The 20824-nt window shown below is 32.0% G+C and overlaps 2 protein-coding genes across 2 annotated transcripts; both read right to left on the reverse strand.

Moving 5' to 3' along the window:
• Window positions 1-7561: 7561 nt before the first annotated feature.
• LOC142634123 (uncharacterized protein At4g26485-like) lies at window positions 7562-9904 on the reverse strand. The gene is made up of 3 exons (XM_075808402.1): window positions 9486-9904; window positions 9154-9352; window positions 7562-8339 (listed from the first exon to the last, which is right to left on the reverse strand). The coding sequence occupies exons 1-3, from the start codon at window positions 9724-9726 to the stop codon at window positions 8057-8059; spliced, it is 723 nt and encodes a 240-aa protein (XP_075664517.1). The 5' UTR covers window positions 9727-9904; the 3' UTR covers window positions 7562-8056.
• Window positions 9905-11304: 1400 nt separating this feature from the next.
• On the reverse strand, window positions 11305-15874 carry LOC142636624 (uncharacterized). Its single transcript, XM_075810900.1, has 11 exons — window positions 15725-15874; window positions 15451-15477; window positions 14437-14535; window positions 14248-14316; window positions 13989-14090; window positions 13628-13739; window positions 13471-13548; window positions 13264-13297; window positions 13121-13189; window positions 11642-12355; window positions 11305-11528 (listed from the first exon to the last, which is right to left on the reverse strand). The coding sequence occupies exons 2-10, from the start codon at window positions 15461-15463 to the stop codon at window positions 11642-11644; spliced, it is 1290 nt and encodes a 429-aa protein (XP_075667015.1). The 5' UTR covers window positions 15464-15477; window positions 15725-15874; the 3' UTR covers window positions 11305-11528.
• Window positions 15875-20824: the final 4950 nt, after the last annotated feature.

A 20824-nucleotide genomic window follows, 5' to 3' on the forward strand; every position in this document is an offset into this window, starting at 1 on the left:
ATGAATGATTGCTTGGTTGTGTATATTGAAAAAGATGTAGCTTGTAACATTGATAATGAGACTATCATACAACGATTTCAAAATATGAAAACTCGTAGAAGGCAATTGTAAACTTTATATATTTGCGTGTTTTTTTATTGTTATTGTTGTCAATATATAAAATTTTCTTTTTATTAAATTGTGTAATTTATGCTTATCGAGGAACATCCTGGAAAAAATTCATGGAGCCGCCACTGAAGGGCTGTCATGGTCTCATTAAGGACCGATAGTGTGTTGTATTTGAGTTCCATTGATTGTGGGTGTGATTCATTATCCAGCCAATTTTTCTTTGTTTGGTTATGTTTGGAACGAAAGAATATAACATAGACATTTGAGGTTTATTTTTATTTTTTAAAATTCATTTCCTTTTGGCTTAAAAAACATCGGTTCTTTTTTTTAATTTTCTAATGTGGCTTTTTCTTTTTATTAAATATTGAGGTGGAATTTTTAATGTTAATTAAATTTTTTATATATATTATTTCCTAAGCCACATAAGCTTCAAGTGTGCCAACTGTGCACACTGTTAGTTATGGAGACATTTTTTATTAGTGAGTTAATGGTAGGGGACCAAATTGACTATTATCAAAATTTAGGGACCAAAATGATGTTTTCGCCTTTTATTAAACAGGGACATTATGGTAAATTTATACCAATTTTATTTTCAATCCACTTATTTTTCTTCTCAACTAAACAAAAAAGTTTTTTATCTCTCCACTTTTCCACCCTCCCAACCAAATACAAATGAGAAAAACTAAAATATTTTCTATCATCTCATTTTTTCATCTTCCCAACCAAATGGCTCGTAAGGGTCTGCTATGCTTAAGTCAATAAACCTCATAGAGTTGAAATAGAAAGCTAATAACTAGTAATTACTCTTTTAGTGAGTGTGTAAGTGTTTTTCGCTATGGATGAGATGTAATAAACTAATAATTTTTTTATGTGACCATTGGGAGACCATTAATATCTCCCTCCTTAAATGGGGAGATTAAGGCCCAATTAGTAACTAACTGTTCCATCAGTTACACTTTTCTTAAATGTTGCATAATTAATTCTAGGAGGTCTTCTCTTAACATGGATGACCTTGGTTTTCCTAGTCCCAACAAAAATAAATAAAAATTTTTTTTTTTGGAGTAGGTGCTACCTTTCATATCAAATCAAAGGACCAATCAGTAAATGGTCATGGCTTAATGATAAAACTAAGTTCTGAAACTAAAATCTTAGGAATAGGTCTATGCCTTTTATATGCCTCTCAATCCCAGTAGCTTGACGTGCTCTACAAATTCCTTCATCAATTTCTGTCATTACCTGCACCAATTCATCGATACCTATAGATTTTAGGAGTCCATCTGTGCTTTTTTTGTATAAGTCTTTTGCTTTTTCCCCCAATAAAACATATTTCCTTGCCTTCAACTTACAGGTCTTCTAATGTGATTTTGAAGATAGGAAATAATTGGTCTCCTCCAATCACATAGGCTCACATCGAAGATGAATGCTTCTAATACTAGTTGTGTATCTATTACGAATGGTAACAATTTCTTTTTTTTATAGTAAAGAATGGTAACAATTTAGATGTTGATTGTCCTAATTCTTTTGCCTTATCATGGTCTACCTTATAACCTGATGTTGCTTGAGCCATTCGATTGGCTTCATAAGCTCAGTGTCTTGGGATGTGTTTGACTACATAGTCACTAAATTCCTTAAGCAGTTATTATTCAGCTAGTAATTATGGTGCTTGTGAGTTGTGATGCAGTACAACATTTATATTCTGCATTATTTTTTTAATGACTAACCATGATTGGGCAAATATTTACCCTTATTTTTAACAAATGCTCTAATCCCATCATTAAAGCTTCATATTCAACCTGGTTATTAGAAGTTAGAATAATTCTTTTCTGACTTAAAGGCTATTTAGGTCTTAAACCTTGAGAGTTATTCTAAGTTTCTAACACTAAACTTATCTCTGCCCCGAGGTCAGTTCGAGATCCGTCAAAATACAACTTCAAATGGGCCTTTTCAACAAACATAGCCTCATTTATATCTTGCACATCATCACATGGATGATCTGCTAGAAAATTTGCTGGGGTTTGTCCTTTTACAGCCTTTGTGGAACATAAATCAAATGAAAGTCAACCAAAACTAAATTCCATTTGCCTATTCTTTACCTAAAAATGGATTTTGAAAGCATATACTTTACGACATCATCTTGGATAAGAATCTAAATGACGTATGATAAAAAATAATGTCTTTATGCCATGCATATATTAAGTTGAGCCTCAATTGTGATTAAACTAGTTTTTTTGGGATATAGCATAGATGTAGGTAACACTTTTTTCTTAGTTCATTGCAAATGATTCAAGAGCCAACCTAGTAACCCCATGTAGTCTTAAAAACACTGCCCCACAACCTAGGCCCAAATGAAGACATCAACAATTTAAGTGAGGGAGATTTTGATGCCCCATATTGATTGGATATTGAATTGAATTAGTTTAATCTGTTGTATGAATGTGTGGATTGAGTCCTACATGGGGAATATATTGAGTCAATCTACACAAGGGCGGAGCTAGGAATTTTTGTTTGGGAGGGGGGAGGAGTTACAACGGTAATAGATTTATTAAGACAACCCCCCCCCCCCCCACACACACACACACATATATAAATATACACACTCGCACACGCTTTTTTTATTATATATACACAATTTTTTATTTGATAAGTTATATATATATACATACCCAAAAAAAAAAAAAAGCTTAGTATTTTCAATCAAAATTATGTTTGATGGCGATCTAACATAAAATAAAATTCATTTTTACTGTGAAATTCTTAAAAAGTGAGGGAGATTTTGATGCCCCATATTGATTGGATATTGAATTGAATTAGTTAAATGTGTTGTGTGAATGTGTGGGTTGAACTAGGAATTTTTGTTTTGGAGGAGGGGGGAGTTACAACAATAATATATTTATCAAGACAATCCCCCACACACATATATATACACTCGCACACGCTTTTTTTATTATATATACACAAGTTTTTATTTGATAAGTTATATATATGCACATACCCAACAAAAAAAAAAGCTTAGTATTTTCAATCAAAATTATGTTTGATGGCAATCTTTCATAAAATAAAATTCATTTTTGCTATTAAATTCTTAAAAAGTTTCATTTTCAATACAAATGATCAAATTTTATACTAAAGTAAATAAAAAATCTTTAAATTGAACTGATGGAATTTTCAAAAATATGAATGATCCAAAACTTGGAGGAATAAGTTATGCTTTAAACATATTTGAAGTTATCTTGCTTTAACTTATTATGTGACAACTAAAAAGACGTATCATGTGTAGTTTTAGTGAAAAGATTTTTTTAATAAGTCAATGAGTTGTTAATTGCTACATAATGGGTTGAAAAAGATAGATTCAAACATGTTTGGTGCCAAACTTTATCAAATACTTAACAGATATAGGAGCACATTGTACAATAAAAAATAAAAAAAATTATGTCTCTATAGCAAATGATTCTGTGTTTTGTTGGTATTGAATTCACCAATTTATCCAACCAACTAATTTAATGTCTCTTTGTTCACTTGTAGATGTAGTATTGAGGAAAAGCCATTAACTTTCACTCTAATTCCACGCACTGTTTTTAGAACCAGACCAAACCGGGAGGTCAGACTGTAAAAACCAAGAACCAGGATGAAAACTAGTTTTTTAAGCATAAAGAACCGTATTTTTAGTTAATTCCGTGAACCCCTAAAACCGAGATTGGACCGCACAAACTGGTCAAGAACTGTGTGGTCCAACCCTTTAGCAATTTTTTTTTTTTATAAAAACAACTTAACACAATTTAATTCTACTTAATTAAATTATCCATCTCTTACAAGGAATAAAAAAAATTTAATTAAAATCCTTTAAAGATATTCAACTTTACTTAAAAAATTAATCATAAATTTTAATGTTTTCATAGTTATTATTTTATTTTATTAACTTTCTTATTTAATTATTAAATATATGCTTGAAAATCATTAAATTTTCCTCACATATATAAATATATTAGTCAATTTTGCTAGTTTTATAAATTTAATATCTATATTTAGGCTTTAATTAATTATTAAATTAATTATGACATCATCACAGTTCGACCCCGGTTCAACCTCAAAAACCTTAAATCTCCCCCTTTTACGGTTCAATGAACGATCCGGGTTTCAAAACCTTGATTCCACGTTAGTCACTATTATCTTGGATGACAGAATTTATTGAGCAGTTAGAGGAAGAAGATTTTAGCAAAGAACTTGAGTTCGATTGTAATACTAAATTAACGTAAGACAAATTGGATAAACAAAAATTGAATTTCTACACAGTTTGTGAACAATCTAAATAAGCGGGACGAAGCCAAGGTTGGACTTGGAAGGGGCAATGGCCCCCCAATTTTTTTTAAAAAAAAATATTATTATATGGGCATTAATTATAGCAATTTTGTTTTATAAAATTACGTTTTTTCCTCCTTAACAATGTCATTGATTCTTTTAAGAGTATTGTTATTGTCACAAACTTTTCTAATATTTTTACAAATGGTTAAGATAACAAATTTTTATTGATTCACATTTGAGCCCACCATTGGTGAGCAGTACACAAGAACATGCAAGTGAATTGTACATGTAAACAATACCACAAGAAGGACAAGAATCAAAGTATTGTTCTTGTATACTGAAAACAACTCTATTTGAGGACAATAATACACTTATTATGTAGATCCTAAATTTTAACCTCTCATAATAGATCCAAGACTCCTACTTGGATTAGTAAACCCAACCCGAGTTGAATCAAACTAAAACCCACAGATAAACATCCATAAATTAGATAAGATTTATTTAATAATAAAATAAAACGTAAGGCCCAAAATTATGGCCCATACTTAACAATTACAAAGTCACCGAAATAACTATGAGTCTAGAATAACCAAAAAAAACAAAACATAAAATAGAATATAAAACCTAATAAATTACCACAAGCACATGTTCTGGGGTTTTTCCTTAACCTTACGTTTTCAAGATGATACTGCTCTTCTATTTTTGCTACGGTTTTCTTATAGAATTTGATAGTTAATGTAACAAGGAAAAGAAGATTTGAACCCCACTCCTTCAAATAAGGGAAAGCTAGTTATTTTAATTTCTCAAAAAAGAAAAAAAAAAGGAAAGCTAGTTATACCATTGAGTTATACAAGGCTCCCGGCCTAACATGCTATAATTGCGCCATCAAAAACTTAGATTGATTATTTGCTATACGAATCATAAGATATTTTGGAATAGTTATTATGAGATGTATGAAGTAAAGATTGTCCTAACACTAACGGTTGTAGTCAAGAGTTTTGTCACTCAACTAATACTTGTTGGTGTTTTCCACATAAAAGTTCAATGTTCTAATCCCCTCCCTAACAAAATTAAAAAATTAATTATTGCACAAGTAGAAATGCTAGCATTTAATTTTAATGTGACAATATATTATAGTATAATATTACATGATAATTATTGTTAGAGAAACATTTTGTTGTATATTTGTTGATTACGAGTAGAACCTACTATTCTTAGTGGATTAGTTCATGAAACATATTTCTACAACAAAAGTTTCCTTTGAATCTCCCTCTACTGTAATACTGTGATATTGTGAAATTTTTCCTTACAAACTAACTGCAAGTGCCCTATAAATTGCGTACGCCTCTGCAACCAGAGTTTCCCAAGACTCAGCAGGATTAGCCCAGGCCTTCACTAGTTCACCTTTGTCATCCTTGGTTACTACCACAATAGTGGATTTTGTTTAAAAATATTTGTCACCACCCTGAATTTTTTTAAACCCAACATAATTAAATTTTGGACAAAATTTGGTAATAAACTTGATTGTAAATTAAGACTATAACTCTATTCTATATTTTATTTATTTATACATGAATTTTGTTAAATCCACAAATAGATCACATTTTTTTCTTATATCATCCATGCTTGCAAAATTTCAAGAAGATAAAAAAATTAATAGCTATTTCATCAATCAAATCTTTAAATTTTGAGTTTTTTTAATCTAAAATTATACAAAAATAAATAAATAAATTTATGGATCAAAAGTAAATAACAGAAGATTGATATGAAATTTGACATGCGTTTTAAGAACATAAAAAATATGCAATTCAATAATTAGATTTTCAAAATATGTGACTATATTAATTTATTTAATGAGAGTTGTAGCCTTAGGGTACAATTAAGTTTGTAGCCAAACTTTGTCCTTAAACTTTGTCCCCTTAACAATATATTAGGTCCTTACAAACAAAAAGAAAAATCCCAATAAAATTTTTATCTAACTAAAATTTTGATAGATATGTAACTTGAACATTGGTAACAAGGCTATCATGCAAAAATTTCAAAAAAAAAAATAATTGTAAAAGGAAATTGTAAGACTTTATATATTTGTGTATGTGCGTTTTTTTTTTTTATTTATTATTATTAATATATGAAGTTCTCTTTTAATTAAATTTTGTATAATTTAAGTTTCTTAATGACCACTTTGGAAAACATTCCTGGAGCCACTACTGCACCTTACCATCCTCTGAAGCCTCCCGATTTTGCAAACTCCAAATGGTGTCCAGAATTAAGGCAACTAGTAGTTTCCCTGAGATTTGGATCTTCCAACAGCAATTGGGGCTCTGTTTGTAGCTTTAAATGTCAAAGGTGCAGCTTATTCCCATTTTGTCTATATTTTGCTACCAAATAAAATTGCTCTAGCAATCAGGCAATTAATGAAAATATGCCTTCTTGTTTACCTTGTATCTCAAAATCCCCCATTTGGTTGAGGACTAATTGTGTAACTAAACCTTTTCTAAATATTAAACTAATTGGTCTTCCACAAAAATTCACAACATTCCTTCATCTTCAGCCAGAAAAAGGTAATCATCCAAACCTTCTTCTTTTGATGATTCAAAGTCACTTGACAGAAAGCCAGGAAGGGGACTAGAGTAACCAAGTTCTTGCCTCCTGTAAACATGGTGACCATGTAAAGCATGAGATAATTGATTTGCACATCACATAAAAAGTTAAAAGTGATAAAGCATTAGGTCTTTCTTTATATGCACCTTATACTATTGTAACTAACCGTGGCCACTAATGTCAATCCCAGACATTTTAAAACAAATGAAAGCAAATAATTAAAACAGCTCATCCAGCAAATAAAGATGTCAAAAGCTGAATGCACATTTGCTGGATGAGCAAGGTGCACGCTAGTGCGTCTATTTTTAAGGTTCATTGGACCATTCAAAGACGTATTTAGGGACAAGACAATAGCATAAGAAATACAAGAAGTTCCATGTTCTCCATTCAAAGTTGTGAAGGAAGTACACCACGCGACATAATATCCATCCCTCAACAAGGGCAAATATATGAAAGGTGGGAAGTATACCAACTGTTCTTATCACAATGCGCATATCTTGGATCATCACTCTTTGCACATAATTCTAAAAATAATAATAATTATACCATCAGTGTTAAAAATCGTTGATTGGTTCCTCCAAACTAATGATTTGTGGTTTCAAGTTTCAACCGAAAGAGAAATTCACTCTTTCAATTCTATTGAAGGGAAAATCCTAATATTCACAAACATTATTTCTAAATAAGTGACAAAGTCCAGAAAGAGAACATTGACACTTCTAAAAAGTCCAAGCCTTTTGATGTTGCAGACACGATCCAATAAAATGTACATTTTTAACAAGCCATTCTAAACAAACTAAGGGGAGTGATTGAATCAGAACTTATAAGGGAGTGATTGAACCAGAACTTTTAAGTACTGGAATCCCCAAAGTGAAACTGAGCATCATCAGAAGAGCTCAGTTTCCATTGAAAGGCATCCTCTAATATTCATAAACATTAGTTCTAAACAAGTCCATGAAGAGAACATTGACACTTCTACACGGTCCAAGTTTCTGATGTTGCAGACGTGATTCAATAAAATGTACAATTTTAACAAGCCATTCTAAACAAACTAAGTGGAGTGATTGAACCGGAACTTATAAGTACTGCAATCCCCAAGGTGGAACTCAGCATCGGAAGAGCTACCATGGGCTCTCTTATTGCAATAACCAGGATAATCATCCTTGCAGAAGGGCACAACATCATGCAAAACGAGGCCTATCTTCTCTGCTTTCCTAACTAAATCCCATTTGTTGTAAGGGTCACCCTCCTTGTGAGTAACGTGAATCTCCCCTTCTTTTTGTAGGAGAACTTTAGCATTCTTCAAAAATCCCTTTACCAATCTCTTGTTCAACCTATTTCAGTGCCATCAAAATCACATCAGTTTGTATTTTTTTTCATTCTGTCAACCAAAAATTCAACTTAAGAGTACTTCAAAAACAAAATCTACATGTACATCATCATCATTAGCACCATGAAAACTATTAAATGTGCATTCAAACAGAAGAAGTCTCACTGAGAAGAAGAGAAAGAAAGGTTTGGTTTTGCTGAATTCTACCCTTATGTCTTTATACTTAGGTTTTGCAAAATGTATTGAGATTTCTTTTCTTATATGATGTGTTTATCAAAATCTGTTATTTCATTTTGGAAGCTTGTTAACAATATTAGATGCTGCATTACAACTAGTCTGCCCAATGCAGTTACCGAAAGAGTTGAAAATGAAATCATCATCAAAGGTATTGTTCTGAATATATTTTGTTAAATGTGGGCATAATAAAAAAGACTTTCATTTCTTCTCGGACTTAGTCTCCTAGTGTTGTGTCTATGTCATCCTTGATTGATGAAGTATTGCTAATACATAACAATCCTATATTTTGATAAGTGAATTTTTGGATTTATACCACTCCATATGAGAGGAATGATGTATGCAATTGTTACACAAGAAACCACCTCAATTATTTTTATCCCAAGGGAGAGGAATAAGAGATCAAACTAATTAAGAGATTCAAACTAGTTAATAGATGACAGCTAACACTGAGGAAATAAACTCCATTCAGCTAATAGATCATATAGTCTATAAAACTAAGGAAATAAAATATAGAAGAAAACTTAAATAAAAAAAAGGAGAGGGGAGAATAGAAAAGGAATATAAGGGAAACATAACATAACTGGATCTGGCAGTAGCTACTCTCACGATAGAGAAATCCAACATGAGGTAAATTGTAGACGATCCTATCAAATCTCTGAGTCTTGAGGAAGTAGTGCTGGCTCATCTGCTTTGCATCAACTTTATACAATACTAAGCAACCTCTCTCTTCCAGCTCCCTAACATTCCCTATACCATTACTGTACTTCCTTGCTATATCCTCTGATCATCATCATCATCATCATCATCATCATACACAACAAAAAAAGTAAAAAGTAGTAATCAATACTCACATAAAATGACTATTTATCCAAAACCCATTTCATAAAATGTCCAAAAATGTTTTTTTACGTACCTTGAGTATCGAGAGAAGTGGCAACTATGTTGTGGGCAGAGCCAAAAGCTCTGGCTAAGCACAGAGAGAAAGAAAAGTCTCCCTCTCCAACCAACAATATTCTTTGCTTCGATGAGTAGTGTTTCTTCCAAATCTCTGCTTCTTCTTCTTCATCTTCATCTTCTGTGTCACTGTTGTCATCATCATCATGGACTTCTTTTGATTCCTTAACTTCCTCTTGGTGTTCTTCTTCGTTTCCCATCAAAATGGAGGTGAGCAGACAAAAGGATTTTGGTAGGTCCAGAGAGTATTTTTCTTTCTACTTTTCTCTTTTTTGTCAGTGCTCGTAACAAAAGCAAACCAAAAGTCATCAAAGTAATGAGATATTGCTTCTTGGAGTACTGCTTGCATAACAAGCCTCATTGAATTTCTTGGTTGGTAAATACGTAGCTTATAGAAATAAAGATTTAAACTTGACATATTTTCGTTTGAAATACTAAAAGAAGCTACAAAGACCTTGACAATACCTTATTGTATTTTTGCCTCAATCGTGTTTCATATAGTACTATGTTCTTTTCTTTGTCTTTTTCTCTTCTTTCGTTGTCCTTTTTTTGTATTTTTGATAAATTACTTTTTATTATTCCAAAAATTTAAAAGAATTTGAACTTAGAAATCATAATCTTCCAAGCCTTTTTCCTCAATACCATGATAATTTATTATTTATCCAAAAAATTTAAATGGTTAGAAAACTGTAAATTTAAACACTTAATGGTTAATACCATGATAAATTATTAATTTTTCATAAAGTTTAAACTGTTAGGAAATGGTTAATTTAAACCCTTAATCATTATTCTAATGCATTCTCTATTCTTTTATATTGTTAATTATTTTACTATTGATTTTTTTGGGGTTGAATTTGATAAATGCCTAGGCCAAAGTTATGTCTAGAGATCCCAAACTTACGTTGGGTTCGTTTATGTGGAAATCATTTTCTTGCATTTTTCGGAGCTTCATATGACAAAAACCTTTGATCAATCAAAAACTTATAGTATGGTCAACAGAAAAAAAAAAAAAAAAAGCTTTTAGACAGAATTCCGTCTTTAAAATGGGAGCTAGCAGTGAAAAACCATAAAAATCACAAACCAAGAATCTTTCGTGTTGTAAATGAGAGTACTGTTATATGACTATTTAGAACAAAAAATATATATTAACATTCGGAACAAAATTTATTTAGAAAACATTATACAGCTTTTTTCAAGTGTCATAAGTTATAACCACATCTATTTACAAAACCTTCTCCAAATTGCTAACCCACTACCTTATCCTCCACTCATTATCATGGGAAGAAGAAGTGCATCGAGCTAAAAGCCTTGAAACTTTTTGATCCTACCTGATCATATTTTTCAGGTTGTGTTTCTCTTTTAGCCTGTAATCCTCCGCACAAACCATGCTCTAATTGTTGACATCTAACAAATATAGGACTTTTTCATCCAAGAGTGTGTCAATGTTTCAAGGCAAGTCTCTAAAATAATCACCAATAAAAATTCTAACCAGGTAAGAAAGCATAAGGTCACTAGAATTAACGACATCACTTTGCATCTGTAGTCCACTTTCTTACATGAGATAGGATTGTGTTTTTTGCAAAACCATAAAACAGCTACTAGGAGGGAGGGACATCCCATTTTGTGAACGCATTGGCACACAGCCAATGAGAAACCTAGAAGGCCAGAAACACTTCACCTCCTAAGTTCAGTTTGGCTTGCTACTAGCTGGCTCATATTATGTCAGAAAACACATACCACAAAGCTACCACAGTTATGACAAACCTTTCAATGAACAGTTTTGAGGAACAAATCACATGGATTGTCACTAGAGTATAATACTTACATAAAAAAGGATTCCCATTTCATCTCTAAGTTAAAATGGGTGGAAAAAGTTGTACATGTACCAAGACTAAGAGTGCATGTTACAGAAGGGATGGCAGGTACTTTGCTGGTCTTCTAAGCTCTGCAAAGCTAACTCAATCACATTAGCCATCCACAACTGCCAGGCTCACAGCATTACCTGCACCAAATTTATTCCAATAAGTACCCTATAGCGAAAGGCAGCTAAAACACATCACAGCTTAAGCAGCTAAACGAAAATTTAACAAGGAATGTCAATTGTGTGGGCTTTACTTAAGCTTTGCTAGATGTCAGGTAGGAATCCTGATGTGCACTTTCCTCCTTGTGTTGACTTTCCTCCATGTGTAGATCTTCCCCCTTGTTTTGACCCTCCATGTGTTGATCTTCCCCCTTGTATCGACTTTCCTCCAAGTGCAGATTTTCCCACTTGTTTTGACCCTCCTCCATGTGTTGATTTTCCCCCTTGTGTTGACTTTCGTCCAAGTGTTGATCTTCCCCCTTGTGTTGAATTTCCACCAAGTTTTGATCTTCCCCCTTGTGTTGACTTTCCACCAAGTGTTGATCTTTTCCCTTGTGTTTACTTTTCTCCAAGGGTTGATCTTCCCCCTTGTGTTGACTTTCATCCAAGTGTTGATCTTCCCCCTTGTGTTGACCATCTTCCATGTGTTGATCTTCCCCCTTGTGTTGATCTTCTTCAGTGTGTTGAACTTCCTCCGTGTGTTGAATTTCCTCCAAGTGTTGATCTTCCCCCTTGCTTTGACTTTCCTCCAGGTGTTGATCTTCCCCCACGTGTTGACTTTCCTCCAAGTGTTGATCTTCCCCCTCGTGTTGACTTTCCTTCATGTGTTGATCTTCCCCCTTGTGTTGATCTCCCCACTTGTGTAGACTTTCCTGCTTGTGTTGACTTTCTAAGTTAGCAGACTCTTTAAGCTTTGCTAGCTCACTTAATATACCTTTGAGGGGCTCCCTAAGCTTGCTTCTCTTAGCCTGTGAGGAAAAATGTAGTGAATAATCTTCTAATGACTGAAATAAGAAGCAACTACAGAAGTTGTCACCTCAAATGGTAGCTTTACAACCACAACACAAGTTAACATAACCATAAACCGGGTTGGTTATACAAAGTCTCATGAGTTGTTAAATTTAGCACTATAAATTGGGTCTATAGCTCCTCCCCACCCCAAAAATGAAAAAGCCCCAAAGAAGCTTTATAAAAATTTAAAAAATAAATAAATAAATAGAGTAAACAGCATAGCCGTAGAAATCCAGTAAGTGTTTCAATTGCAATACCAGATGCTTCCCTAGGGAACTAACAATTGAATCGTAAGTTGCTGAAAAGCGTAACACACATTTATATTATGACAACAACATATCAACTGAAAATTTTCACTCATTAGTCATTCAAAAGGGATTAAGGGAATGGCATGAATATTAAGCCCCAAAGTCAGGAAATATTAACATTTTGTCTTATGCCTTCACATTTAAAATAATGGGTGGCACAACAAGCATCAGTTCCACATCTATGGTCATTAATACTGAGCACCAATTTGGCTTATTCATACTAATTTGCAAAATATCAGTGGCTCAAAAGATATCATCTTTACCTCTGCAGTTATATAGAGTGAGCACGATTTTTGCCTATTTTCTACTTTTTTACTTATCAAACATAAACAACCTTTCCCAAGCATAGAACTAGAAATAAAATAGTAAGCAACACCAGCATGACAGGCAATCACAAACCCATGCATCTCGTACCTTCAAGGATGGGACCAGAGAAAAAACTTCCTCATCAGACTCTGGACAAACATTAGCAATCACGCATATCTGCAGTCCAAAAGTTTAAAATAAGAGTGCTGCAAGACTTTTAAGATTTAAGTGACTAAAGTTGAGATTTAAACCTCGCTATTGGAGACACCATATTTTGTGAGATCCCTTCTTCTGGTTAAGAAATCAACAGCTGATGGGTGATATAAATAAATGCCACAAAGGAAGCAGTGATCGGTCAACACACACACACACACACACACACACACACACAAAGCAAATCTAAAGAACGAAAAAATTATTGAAAAAAAAAAATTGTTTAAAATGAAGTTCAAGGATACTCAAGAACTTGTCTAACAGCCTGGGGATTTGCATAATGGACGCCCCTTTTGGCATACTGCAGTCCCTTGTCAAATGGTCTGGAAACAAACGACATGTTATAACACTTAATGTATTAAATTTCTATTCAATAAAAAAATCATAAAATTTGTCCCTCACACAGGGAGTCTAAATTCTGGATCTTTTGATAATATGGGCAGCTGATCCTGGATTCCTTGTAAAATATCTAAAGCTTCACAATCCATCATGCATTTGACATTCTCTGGTAGATCTGCATATGCCACCATAGATAAGTGACAACATGGAGTTAACAAAATTCAAAGGACATCCCCCGCTTAAGAGATAAGTCTAGAAATAAGTTCTCCAAAACCAGGAAAAAAAATCCATAGTATACAACCATAAAATCTACAGTATTAACAAGTAAAACATTCAAACACATAAAGAGGCCAAATTTTTCCTCATCTCAATAAAATAATAAATATAATGCCTTTAAACCAAAAGCATACTTCCAAGTACCCACCCTGCTCAACTTTAAGCTCCAGTGGTTGTGGTTCTTTAGAGACTGTGCTCCTTCCACCATTAGCAATTTTGTCTCCTTTTCCCCCTCCTTTGCCTGAATAGCCTGAAAATTTATTTAAAAAATAAAAAGAACAAGAAGAAGAGAAGCTCATTCAAGGGAAATCAACAAAAGAGGAAATCAATCATAGATTGTGCAGAGAAAGGTAAAATCAACACAAACAGGCAATAACCAAAAAATAAATAAATAAAGAAAATTGGACCTTTTGGAAACGGAGTGTCATCCTTCCCTAAAGATTTTGGTAAAGAACTAGTTTTATATTCAGGTGAACCTATAAAAGCAAGACCACCCATTAGAGAGGATTAAAGAATATGGATAAGTTTCCCTCAACCAACCATTCAAGATTAAGAAGATAAGTATATTCGCTAAAGGAAGAGAAGAAAACATTAACCTTCAAAATTGAACTGAACTTTCCTTGTACTCTTTGGCTTTGTTGAGCTGTCATCCTTCCCTTTCAACTTATCTTCCTTTCCCTTTGATCTCAAGGGTGCTACACCCACGAATTTACACATCAAAAAAAAAAAAAAAAGTGTGTATTCAAAACATTGCAAGTTCTAAACAAAGGTTCAGCGCAGCTTAGGAGGAAAGAAAGAAACAGGAATGTAGATATGTATAAGTACTATTGCACATATTTCAGCTTGATTGGTCTGACTGGTATATGCAGTTAACCAGAGTCCCAACTCCTACCAATACCATTTGGGCAATAGCACAAATTTAAAAGAACTGAGATATAGTAGAGAAGAAAAGCGAAGAAACCAAATCAAACAAACTCCAAACAAGATATCATTAAATTTGTGATCATAATCTCACTTATAAATAAAATTTTCCAACTGGGATATATAACCTGTATACTTAAAGCGGTTAAACTGCTATCCCAAATCAATGTAAAACTATTGAGTTCTTACTAATACAATTACTCTTTGCTCATCCAAAAATAAAATTTCCCAACATGGACTACCAACATTTGCCTAAACAACATTTGAAAGGATCATATCTGCATGCCATGACCAGGCAGAGATTTTCTAGGCACTATACTGTATACACCCTCTAAATCTAGAATTGCTTCTAAATCAGTCCCTTGATTTTTTACAACCTTCAAATTTACACTATCAACCACTATAACAATGTCAATGCGCTCTTCCAATACGGTCCATCTGTTAACCAACATAAAAATGAGGTTTTTATTACATCTTTTTTGAGGTGGGTTTAAGTTTAACATGCAAAATACCAATTTAAAAGCAAACACAAAAATAAAAAAAATACAACATTTTCATATACTCCTAATGAAAAATAAAAAGTAGCCCATGAAAAGTATAGTAATAAATAGAAGGAAAATACAAGAAAGAAAGAGTTATATTTGAAAACAGGTAATGGTGGAGATACATAGAAGCAGAAAACCCTTTACCTCCTTTCTCCATGGCTACTTGTATATCTGCAATCACAAAACTTACTACTTTAGAACAATGCACATAAACAATACAAAAAAACCCACATGCAAAAACAAACCCTTTTCCCCCCAAACAACAACAACAACAGCTTTCAATTTACTTTTTACATGAAACTCTTCAAAGACCCAAAAAATGGCCTAAAGTAAAAGAACAAACACACCCAGAAAAATAAATGAAAATTGAAGACAAAACCATGAACCAGGAACAAGAACAAGAACTAGAACTAGGTACCTGGGAAAGAGAGCAAAGCAGAGAGAAGTGGGAAAGAGCGATCGGTCAAAAAGGAGGAGAGGAATGGGAGATACAGAGCACTCAGCAACAGTAGCAGTTTTCTATTTCGACGCTTTTTTTGGATTCTTCTCAGTGTTTTGCGCGTTGTATATTTGATCGTCTTGTGCGATGATGACGATACTACCCAGAGTATAAAGGTGACGTTCAGCTTTGACATGAAGGGCATTTGAGACTCTTTGAGGATATTTATACTCTGAGTGGACCTCACATGACCCGTAGCAAAATCCGCTCCGTTTCAGAAATGTTGCTACCTGCACGCAAATTTTCGCATACACCCTCCCACTCACATCTTTTGAATTTGAATAAGGATAAATCTTTTTCTTTTTCTTTTTTGATAAACACAATAAGGATAAATTTTAGTTGTTAGCAAAAAAAATAATAATAAATAAGATAAATTTTAGTTGCAGTATTTTAATTAAATTTTTTTAAAAAGAAATAATACAATTAATAACATTTTTACAATATTTTTATAATAAATTCTAAAGAGTAGATTGTTACTACCTTATTGGGAGACAAAGAACTAATCTCAATTATGAATTTAAATTATAACCAATAACATCTTATTAAGTGGGATTTGTTGTAAAAGTAGCACTTTTTTTTTATAAAAAGTACATTTCTTAATCTATATCTATATTTATACTATTATTTAACGGGTTTCTCTTATTTGGTTTCCTTATTTTTTTTAGTTCAAAAATGCTCTTACACTCATATGTTTAAGTAGAGACAAAACTAAAGGATAATCTGGTAAAAATGCAACTATAACTCCTACTAAACTAAATGACCACTCTTCAATTAATTTTTAAATTACTTTATCTACTTATAAATTATATTTTCAAAATAAAAATTATATATATATATAATAAATAAACAAAGTTTTTTTTTTACAAAATAGGACCACTAAAATCTTTTTTTTTTTTTTTGAGAAGCTAATTGATAAGTGGATAAAGTAATTGAAAGTAGTCCTATTTTTTAAGCAATGTTTTAATGAAAGTTAGAGTTGCATTTTTACCAAATTATTCTTTAGTTTTATCTCTACTTAGATATAGGGGTATTTTTGCACGTGTGATAAGGTTTTTTTTAGTGGTCCTATTTTGTAGAAAAACAGTTTTTTTTTACTTTTTATATATAATTTTTATTTTAAAAATTTAATTTATAAGTTGATAAAATAATTTGAAAATTAACGGTAGATGAAGCCTTTTTTTTTTTAGTAGTCTTATTTTGTATAAAAAACTGTGTTTTTTTATTTTATATATATAATTTTTCTTTTGAAAATCTAATTTATAAGTGGATAAAGTAATTTGAAAATTAACAGGAAAATTGAGTTATTTTTTAGACAATGTTTTAGTAGGAGTTAGAGTTACATTTTTACCAGATTGTCATTTAGTTTTATCTCTACTTAAACATAGGGGTATAGTGTGTTATTTCTTAATTGTATTTAAACATTTTGTAGTTTTGAATTTTATTGTTACTGAAGAAAATTATTTGTGTCTTATCTGTTAATATAAGGATGTGTTTGAATTTAAATGAGAAATCTAATATATACATAAAATTGGGATATCCCTACTGTTGCCTCACTTAGGCCCATCATAATACATTAACAACAAAAAATTGACCATGTTTCTAAAAATTTTGTATTAAACAAGCGGTTCATGATTGATATTACGGGGGAATAGTGTGGTATTTGAAGATTTTTGAACACTTCTTCTTGTGGGGTCAAAAAGCTTGGGTAACTCTTAAAAACTTTTGAGGTACAATTTTTCATGTCCTAATTTCAATTATCAACTCACCAAAAATACCCATGCAAGCCCCATAAATTATTTTGGACTCTCACAAATACTTCCCACATATTACCCAACTTAGGCCCACACAAATACTTCTCATACCATTACCAAAATTGGGCCACGAAATTATACCATCTCTATAAAAGCCCAAAACTCATCTATTTTGTGGACAAAACCCAAAAAGCCCAATAAACTCCTTTACAAAGCCCATTGCTATACGACACTCTTTACAAAGCCCGTTGTTACGTAATGCTCTTTACAAAACTCGTTACTACACGACACTCTTTACAAAACTCGTTACTACACGACACTCTTTACAAAACCCGTTGCTACACGGCAATATTTTTCACAAAATCTCAAAAAATTTACAAAAAACTCAAATGCTATTTTGGCAACATTTTACAAAAAAGCCCAAATGCTATTTTGGCAACTCCTCTAGTGAGTTTGCTGAAGACAAGGATTCACTGTGCCCACTAGGCTATAAAACAGCTGGCAAGAAGGGACTCAAAACAACAACCCTCTAGTAACACAGAGCCATCATAGCCCAGCTATACAAGATGAACAACCTGAAGTCAACCAAGAGAGTTCTGACCAACGATTCTCTTTCCTCTTGGAGATGTTATAAGGGATGCAACAAGTTCAGCTTGAACTTGATGAATCTATGAGAGTCCTGAGAGAGGCTCAAGAACCAATACTTCAGTCATCACCTAAAGCTCCAGATCCTTGAACACAGCAGGAGAGATGGTCAACTGCTGGAAATCCTCTACTGGTGAGCAAAATGCCTCTCATTCTCAGTTTGTTACATTATTTGACCTTACTTCTCTGCTGGAAGATGAAAGAAACTCATAACTACCAAAATAACTCTCACTACTCACTACATATATTATCTCCATGAGCATACCCTAGTATGATAGTGATCTTGTTGTGCTAGCTAGAATCTCTTTCTCTCCCCTCATCTCATCCAAAGCTGTCTCCATTATTTCCTATAATGGACCCCATAGTGTTTGTTTATTCATTTACCAATGAAGACTATAATGTATTTGTTACTATAGAATTTTTCCCTAGTGTTGTTATATTGGAAGACTTTTTCTTGATAAATCCTATGGATGATGATTTTGGAGATGTAAACACTCTCCTTAATTTATAAAATAATTAACAGCTAGAGGTTTATTTAGTTCTATCTAATTTTACTATTGGAATATTTTACCGTTGGAACATTTTATTAGTTGCACCAAAAATCGATTAGTGTCTTAGTCTGATGATAGTTCTTTATCATCAAGAGTAGATGTCATAGGTTGAAACTTTCTAAAAAAAATGTCCAACAAATGCAAGCAAGTTCTACATGTCTCTGGCTTATGCACAATGCGCTATTGAGCCTAAAACAAAGTGAGAAAAAACTCTCTCTTGCCCAATCTATGATTCATTTTCCTTCGGCTTTTTATGTGGGCTCGTACCGCATTGTGAAAAGAAAAACAACACTTCAAGTTTAGACTCATTTAGCATGGGGCTTTATCCATTTTTCATTCGTATGGCTTTGGGTTGGGCAACCCGTCGGTTGTCCATCAAAGCCCCTCGTGCTAGTGTTAAAAGATTGGGTCTCTCTTGATTTTTGAACCCATAACATGAGAAGTTTAATTCATTGGGCCTATATTTTGGGCTATTAAAAAATGCCCCCCCACCCACATTTGAATCACCTTCCATCCACTTCTTGTAAAAAAAAAAGAAGGTTAATGATACCAAATATGCTATATATTGGGCTTAAAAAGCTACATGTTGATTTAAACTTTAAACTAGCTCTCTTTTATTTTTGTAAAACTTAATAATTTGCATTCATAACAGTTTGGGATTACTACATTTGTCATACAATTTTACATATTTATTGTAAGTAGGAAGTAGGATAGATAGATAAGCAATAAAAAAACAATATCAAAAATAGTTTTTTTTTTAGAAAGAGGTAAATGTGTGTTTGTTTAATCTATATCTATCCTAAAAGGAAAAAAACATTCATTTTCACTTTCTAACCAAAAAAAAAACCCAGATTCCTATCCTTATCCCATATATTTTCATGTAGTTTTTATTTTATTTGTTATTTTTATGAGATTATCTCCAAAAAAAAAATTTAGAAAGTGTAAAGAGAGGTAGTGCCTAATTTTATGGGATATGGAGAAATGCGGCAAAAAAAAATGGTTTTTTTTTTATTATAAAAAATTTACCTAGACTTTAGTACTTTAGAAGTTTTATTTATAGTTCATGGCTTAGACGGTTTGGAAGCTCCTTAAATAATAGTAGTATAGATATAGATGACAACCTTTTGAAAATTTCAAGATAAAATTATAATCTACAAATATTCAAAATTAAATTATAAGGACAAAGTTTGGATATAAACTTAGTTGTAGTTTAAGGGTACAATTTTATTTAATATCTTTTTATTAGATGTGAATTTTGACAAAAGGTGTCATTCATGCTTGCAAAATTTCAAAAAGATAAAAGATTAATAGTTATGTCATTAATTAAATATTTAAATTTAAATTTTTTTTAAGTTTAAAATTATGCAAAAAAAAAAGTTCATGGATCGAATAGTTAATAACAGTTCATTCACACGAAATTTGATAAATATGTTAAGAGTAAAAAAAACATACAATCTAATGGTTAGATTTCAAAATATGTATTATGTTAATTTTTTTTAACGAAAGTTGGAGTTTTAACAACCAAGTTTGTTGTCAAACTTTGTTCAAATTATAGTTGCAGGCTAGAATTAACTTAACTGATTAGATTTTTTTATTGTCCAATATTAGACAAACAATAATTATGGAGTAAACCTTCAAATTCTATCTCACACATGCATGTACACGTGCGCGTCCACATTATTAGTCTTGTTTTTTTGAATTATATATAGAAATAAATTATTTTTAATTATTTTTTAATAAATTATTTAATTTTACTTTTTACTTACAATGAAACAAAAATCTCATTCATATAATTTATTTTCATTGAAAATCAGTTTATATATAAAATGAAAACATAAAATTACAATTTTTTTTAATTAAATTAAAAGTTTTTTTTACATTACATGCATAATTACCCTAAAAGTTGTTGGGACTAAATCATTAAAGAATAATAAATATTCAATTATGAGCTACAATACCTAATTTCTCAAACTAAAAATACATTTATTAATAATTCAATGATTTGCACATACAATTTCATTGTGGTTATACTTGTGCACGACTTTTTCTTCATTTAAAAATAAATTTATAAA

Source organism: Castanea sativa, chromosome 5 (assembly GCF_040712315.1).
Source record: "Castanea sativa cultivar Marrone di Chiusa Pesio chromosome 5, ASM4071231v1".
Lineage (NCBI taxonomy): Eukaryota > Viridiplantae > Streptophyta > Magnoliopsida > Fagales > Fagaceae > Castanea > Castanea sativa.

What these genes read in the sequence shown, in the direction of transcription:
- LOC142634123 (XM_075808402.1), bottom strand. Translation starts at nt 9,726, where the DNA reads ATGGGAAACGAAGAAGAACACCAAGAGGAAGTTAAGGAATCAAAAGAA. An exon ending in CACTTCTCTCGATACTCAAG is followed by an intron (nt 9,353 to 9,485) that starts GTACGTAAAAAA and finishes GATGATGATCAG; the next exon opens with AGGATATAGCAAGGAAGTAC. An exon ending in AGTAGCTACTGCCAGATCCA is followed by an intron (nt 8,340 to 9,153) that starts GTTATGTTATGT and finishes GCACTGAAATAG; the next exon opens with GTTGAACAAGAGATTGGTAA.
- LOC142636624 (XM_075810900.1), bottom strand. An exon ending in TGACACTCCGTTTCCAAAAG is followed by an intron (nt 14,091 to 14,247) that starts GTCCAATTTTCT and finishes ATAAATTTTCAG; the next exon opens with GCTATTCAGGCAAAGGAGGG. An exon ending in CTCTGGTCCCATCCTTGAAG is followed by an intron (nt 12,356 to 13,120) that starts GTACGAGATGCA and finishes TTTTCCTCACAG; the next exon opens with GCTAAGAGAAGCAAGCTTAG.